The sequence below is a fragment of the Morone saxatilis genome, unplaced genomic scaffold, assembly GCF_004916995.1.
Source record: "Morone saxatilis isolate NCDOM2014 unplaced genomic scaffold, NCSU_SB_2.0 Contig24, whole genome shotgun sequence".
NCBI lineage: Eukaryota > Metazoa > Chordata > Actinopteri > Moronidae > Morone > Morone saxatilis.
Window position 1 is genome coordinate 5,280,156 of NW_023339807.1, and position 7,314 is coordinate 5,287,469.

Below are 7,314 nucleotides of genomic sequence, written 5' to 3' on the forward strand. Positions count from 1 at the left end.
GTGTGTGTGTGTGTGCATGTAATACAGTTATTTAATTGGAAACTATGGCTATGACTGGCAGCATTTTTGCATTATTGCGCTATACTTTCAGAGAAGCATCATCATCTCACACACAAACACAGAAAAACACATACATACCTGCTGCCTTCCTACCCCCACCTGGTTCCATGTGCCATGCCTACAGGGAGTTTGTGTGTGTGTGGTGTGTGGTGTGTGTGTGTGTGTGTGTGTACAGGGTGGCAGCAGTCTTTGAGCAGCAGACATCTCTGATTCCCAGAGGACTTTGACACTCGAGCTGACTGCAACTAGTGTTGCTCCTTAGGAATATAAAATGGCACTATTTACCTGCAGCACTGTTGGCTAACCACACAGACCAGCACAAAACAAACTGCCACCCCTGCTGGCCCATGACTGACAGATCAATATATTTTACCAATCAATCATCCCCGGTGTCTCCCTGGAGTCACTCCTGCTCCTCCTCCTCTTGTCTCTCCAAACAGATTACACAAAGCAAACCACACACAGTGGAACAAACTGTAATGGAAATTACCGGGCAGATAATGTAGAACTATGGAGTTCGATCATGCGTGCAGCAAGTAGAAAATATTGAACATTTTACCAATCAGTGCTTTCGCACCTTGTATGGATATGACTGCAGTTTTGTGTTGTTTAATGTGTTTAATTGAAGAAATGAATCATTACTACGGCAAGTTATCCTGTTGGAGGGCAACACCTGAATTGAGACATTTTAGATCTGATTCTGTACACTTAAATGTGATTGTTTCTATAATGTTCTAGAAGAAACTGTAATGGTCCTAAATACCAAGCCTTTTTCTACCAACCACAAAAATACCGATCTGATCAATAGACATTTTTTAACTGGACGGGTTGGTTATATTGAGCTTTTTTTTCCTTCTCTTTTTTTACATAATATTTCTGGTTTTCTGCCTTTATTGGATAGGACAGCTTTGAGATTGACAAGGAAAGGTGGGAAAGAAAGAAAGGATTGACACTCACAGTCAGATTTTCGAACCCGTGGCCACTGCAGGAAGGGACTGGTACAGGAGGTGGCAAGCTCTAAGCAGGAGTTCCCGATCCGAATTGTTTTGTTTCCGTCAGCTGTCCACTTGGTAACATTAAAAAACAAAAACATTACGGAAACATCTTGGAATGAAGGCATTTTTTTTCTTTTGATGCAATGCCAAAGCTATTTAATTGGTGAATTGATTTAATGATTTAAATGTAATTGAAGTGTGACTGTGGAACCTGTATTCATCAAAAAGTAAATAAATACAGGTAATCGGATCGGGTCTCGGCATTCCAGCAGATACTCAATAATTAGCTCGAATTGGATCAGGGGCCAAAAAAACTTGAATTGTACTTCTGTTACCTTTACAATCAAATAATGTATTACGTTGTCAGGAATTTTTTTTCTTTTAGTCCATGTAAACAGTATGTGATAATTATATTCCATTAATGGTTGTTAGTTCACTTGTACTGTAGTTCAGGTACATGTGTTAGTGCGGTAGTTAAATATACGGACTTTATGACTTCTAATTGCAAGTGGGGGTGGACTTTTTACACAGCTTTGTCACTATGTCTAATCCAAGAGAAATTTGAGACAACTGGAAATATAAAACACAAGTTGAATACAAAAAAAATGCCCCCACCTTTCCTAAATATATTTAAAAGTGGTAGTGGTAGTAGGATTAAAAAAGTAATAGGATAATTTATGAATTGGCTATAAAAGGATAACTATTCACTCGTAAAGTGTAAAAACATGTTTCACATCTACTGTGACAGCATATACAGTAACTCACAAATCACCACAGCATCAAGTTTGGCAGACGCACTTGGCAAACCTCGGTAGTTTGCTACAGTTGGAAACAGACTCATTGTACGTTCTCCAGCAACTGTTACTTCAAGCCACAAACCACGCACTCTCTCACTCACTCGCCAAAGGTGGATTTCTAGAGGTCATATATTGCATATATCTGCAGTTTTAATGGAGTTTTGGGAGATCAACGATCCGTGCGGCCCTTTGTGGGTATTCTCTTCTTTTTTGTGTGTTGTGTGTTTGTGTGTGAGGGGGAGGGGGTTCTCCATGTAAATATCACCCACTGTGTGTTGGCACCCTCACAGATGGTTCGGGGCGGGCACCTTGTGGGCACAGGATACCTATTTCGTTTGTTGCTGCTTTGTGAGACACAGAGAGTTGTGACTCTGTGTGTGTGTGTAGGTGCGTTGTGTGTGTGTGTGCGTGTGTAGTTTGCATGTATTTGCAGGTGTTTGTATGTTTCATTTACTATGTCACTTCTGCAGTGTTCTTGCGTATGCCTTTGTGTGGTGTGTTGGCAGAATGTTCATTTGTGTAATGCATCTGTGTGGTTGTGTGTGTGTGGGTGTGTTTGTGTAGGTGTATGTGCGCCTGTGTGTAACTTGTAACGTAATCCTCGTAAGTTTTATGTCTGAGTGTATATGCATGTGTTTGCAATTCACTACATATTTGAGCAGTGTGTGCTCAAATATGCATGTGTATAAAATTTAAACCTTTGTGTTCGTGCAACCCCTTTGTGTGTTTGTTCAGTTATTTGTGTTTAAGCCTGCTGCAGTGTGTGCATGCCTGAGCGTGCGTGTGTCTCCCAGCATGCAGTGTGGCCATGATGGCCCTGTTTTGGATGATTGATGTGTTGGAGGGAGCAGCGAGGAGCTCAGGTTGGGCCAGAGCCTCAGTCTGACACACTGCTGCTTCCCTGCTGCTTTACATATGTAGACGCAGCAAGACTCCTCCTCCCCTCCCATCTGATTCTGCTTCCCGCTCCAACACAGCCAACACTCGCAAGTTCCTCTTTAGGGCTTTATTTTGAAGCTTCTGTGCATTGCACTTTTCAGGCAACTTCTTGTTTCACATTTTACCCCTGATAGAAGCAGTGTGAGGTGCTGGGGGTTAAAGTAATAATACTCATTCAGTCACACTTCGACATGAATACGTTTTTTGTCTTGTCTCATAGCCAAGGCCTTCTAATTGTTGAGTCTGGTAGGTGAAGGGTTGTGATGAAAAACTGATTGTGATGGTCTATATGCTTTCCTACCCCTCATATTTTAGTGAAAACACAATACGTTTATCAAAGTCGTTCCTATAATGCATGTCATATGTAAAGATATGGAATATCTGCAACTGAACGCTACAGTTCAGAGATATCAGTATCATTATCAAGTAGTTAACTTAACACAAATCAGTTGATTTCTAAAAAGTAGAAAATGCAATAAAAGACAGTGTACAGAATTTATTTACCTCTGTATTAGGATGTAATAAGGTTTTCGAATACAAATATTTAGGTTTTCTTTCTTTTAGGACATGAACATGTTTTGACTAACAACTCTCGTATTAAATCTTTGAGCTGTGTAAAGCAATGTCAGGTATTCATTAACCAAAATAGCATAAATATATGTTCAGTTCTTTGACTCTAAGCTCTTAAATAGTTATTTATAATATTTCTTATATAAAAATAGTGTTGAAGTACATCCCAAGAGAAATGGAGCAGGAAGTGGTGTATTGTACAATTTTGGCAGAATAAAAAAAGTTGATGTGAGTGAGCCATAGGCCTTTGTCTCAGAGGACATTTTGACATTTCACAGTAGAAAAAGTACAGGGGTATATAATAAAAAAATATTGGTTGAATTCCATTCAGCTGCCTCAGTTTCAGGCTCGTGCTACTACAGCAGAGCTACTGCTTACTACCATGGGGCCATCATAATGTTATTAGTAACACCTGAGCTCTGAGTCACCATGGATGAACAGATGTCGCGTACAAAACAACCACCGCTTAGCAGCAAATACGAAGAAATGTGTAATTTTAACAGTGTATTACCGCTAATTTACACATTCCTTTCTTCCTGTCTACATTTTCTTAGCCAGTCCCGGGATTTAAACCGGAAACTATCCGGTCGCATGTTCTCGTATTTTCTCTAATCCACGTTCAGTTCTGCTGAAACATTGTATCTACAATGATTTTCATTCATCCAAGTGGCGTTTCCCTTATTTATGAATCTTTGTCTCTTTGTCTCCTGTCTGTGTCTTGGTTACACGTATCTTTGTCTTGTCTCTGTTTGCCTCCCTCTGCATCACTATCTCTTTCTGAACTCCTCTCTCTTCTCAGGCTCACCCTCTATCGCTGGGTCTCACTTTCCTCTCCCTGGCACTCAACCGTTTCGATATCCCGCCATCTCTCGCCCATCACTAATCCCCCCCACCTCTCTTTTTTTTCTCTCTATAGTTTCTCTCTCTGGCTTTGAAATCCTTCCACTCTCCCCTCTTCTCCTCTGCTTCTGCTAATCCTTTCATTTTCTTTGTCTCTTTTTTGTCTAAAAGTCAGTTTAATTTCTCCTTCCTTCATGTCCTGGTTTTGTCCTAACCCTTGTAGCTCTCACACTTTTCATTCCACTATAGTTAAACATCATCTTTATCATGCCGGTAGAAGGTAAAGCATACTTATGGCTGACATCATCACCAAACATCATATTTTACTGCTACATAAAATTATACAATATGTAAAGTTAAGGTATCCAAAAACAGTATTTATGGATTTCCCGGACCCTTGTGTCAGAAGGGTGAATTTATGTGAAAAAAAGAACTTCAGCTCAATTAGAAACCCAAAATATTTGACTCATGAAGTTTCCAAGCGACAACAGGGTCGCAGCTCCTCTGAGAGCCATGTCGACCCAGTAGAAAGGCATGCTGGGAGGCCGGCAGGCATGCGAGGCGTATCGATCCACCTGTAGCATCCAGCTGTTTGTTTACCAACAGCAAATCGATTCAGCGCTCGGCTGGGGGCTGCCGTGCCTGGCCTCTGGTCTGCTGGGAGCACTCACACATACACTCTCACATATATAGAATACACACACACACACACACACACAGGCACGCTGGGCAGCTGCTCTGGCAGATGTAGGGAGTTTATATGGAGTGTTTTTTGGGGTATAAAAGGATGACATCCACATCCACAAGCTAGTGGATCCAAATACTGGAGGTGTTCATTCAGAACTCCTTAGTAGACCAGCTTAAAATACTAATATGATCATATAAATTAAAGTGGAACTGAAATTATATAACTGACATGACTGAGATAGATCTTTTCACTAGAGAAGATGCTCCACTTTGTTGGCTTTGTCAAACTGCAAAAAGACAGTTCACTGACATTACATTGCTGTGATGCTGTACCTCACTTAATTATCTTTGACTGTGCTGACATTTGTCATTTCAGCCGGCAAAAGAAATGGTCAGCGCCAGCTAGAAATGAAAAGCTTATCATTTGAATGTTTCAATTAATACTTTTCTGTCTGCTGGTCTGAACTGCCAAACGCACCTCTAGGCTCGGGGGGGATATATATGTCAAAAATCTCAATGTTACATACCACAGTATTAGGTAGGATTTGTAAGGTAGTTTGCAATGGCTGTCCGTTGATGAACGTTTATAAAAACACACAAAAAAACACAAACAATGATACAAAAAAATGACCATAAATCTTAATGACAAGCACCAGATCATTCCTGGCTAAATGACATGTCTCCCTCTAAAAGCTTGAACTTAAACTTTAAATGTCATGATCAAGTTTGAGTTCTGTAAGTACAGTGATTCCCCGAACAGAGAAGGACATCTGTCCAAAAGGATTTTCAAAAGGGATCCCAACAATTCCCTATAGATACACTTCAAGTTACTGAGCCAGAGGTACCTGGTTATTTGAGTTAAATACTATAATCTAAACTTAACATTTAGTTTCTTATGGCACTATGGTTCCCTAATATCCCACAGTGACCAAAGTGTTTCATATTAAGATGCTTGATTGTTGTAGAAACTGCGTGTGACGTTACACAAAAGCTTACATGTGAAAAGATAATGTAAATGCATAGAACTGACTTTAATAAGTCCAAATGTATGTACGTTTGTTTTGGTCACGGTCCAATGTGAAGTAGCAACACACTTTTGTCAGAGATAGTTTCCTGAACAATATGTAAATAATTTATTACATTACATTTTTGTTGTTTCCTTCCCTGGAATTCAGTCCAAACAAGTCGACTTGGATGTGTAATGAATATTAGATGCAGGAAGAAAGTTTTCCACATGAATCCAGGCTTTTTGGTGAAATTATGGCCTTGTTGATTGTTTGTTTCCAGGTGACTGACCACAAAGGCACAGTGAGGAGCTGCATGAGGCCGAATGACGAGGAGGCATCCAGAGCCTTACTCAGTGTTACACTCATCCTCTATGGCACCTACCTCTCACACAGGACCATGTACGGTATGTGAGAGTCGACCACTCGCAGTACTTTGAACACATATAACTGAGGAGAGAATGGAGGCGGGTTCACTGCTTGACACATGCTCTCAGTGTACATCTGGAAAACAGCAACCACTGAAATGAATCAATTAATCAGTTAATTTAAGAAGAAGAAGAAAATATAAACTAGTAGTTCAACTATATTTAGACAAATTTAAAATCCTGATTCCTCCAAGTTTTCCACAAGTGCGGCGCAAAAATGTCCTAGCCCTCCACTCTCGCTACCACCTGCCTCCCACCTGCCATCTTTGCTTCTTTGGCTGAGGCAGTGTAGTCAGAAGAAGTCAGTCGGGCCACTGACCACAGGGACTGTGATGTGTAATTACAGCATGACCCCTGGCTGCCCCTCCCCAATCCCACCCCCTCCTTCACGGTGTGTGTCAGTTCCCCCGGTGCCCATGACCTCCACACACACACACACACACCTCGTTAGCCACAGCGGCACGAAGCCACAGCACCGTCCTCTGTGTCCCTGTCGGGGGTTTTAGGGTTGTTAGAATCACCGAGGCATGCTGGGAGAGAGACATTGAACCAGACTTTCCTGTTGATCTTTGTCAATGGGGGTTCCCACTGGTGAAAAAGGTCCTGGAATATCATGGACTTTTGAAAGATGGTCAGGAGAAGTCAACGACCCTAACAAATCAACTGTTCAAGTTAGAAAATTTCACAGATTGATTTATTTTGCAACTTTTTCACTGCTTATCTGCATTAAAACCTGAATTTTAGCCCAACTTTATTCAAAACGAGACCACAAGGAAGCATGCAAGCACTCCAGATCAGTTCTAGAAACCTGGGAAGAGATGGGAAAGTCGTGGAATTTATCTGAGGGCCACAGTGGGAACCCTCTCTATCTGTGTGTGTGTGTGTGTGTGGAGTGTGTGTCTTGCTCTGTTGCCCTCTCGTCTCTTTCTGTCAAGATGCTGATCTCTCTGTTGAGAAATCAATGGCTCTCCCCCTCCTCCTCTCCCTCTCTCTC

General features: G+C 41.2%; 1 protein-coding gene across 1 annotated transcript in view; it reads left to right on the top strand.

The window, feature by feature from the left end:
- The window catches only part of LOC118335700 (furin-like protease kpc-1), a 160,884-nt gene that overhangs the window by 143,106 nt on the left and 10,464 nt on the right, over window positions 1-7,314 (top strand). The window contains exon 17 of the mRNA XM_035672127.1: window positions 6,176-6,299. Coding sequence (XP_035528020.1) covers window positions 6,176-6,299 — 124 coding nt within the window. The remainder of the gene's footprint in view (window positions 1-6,175; window positions 6,300-7,314) is intronic.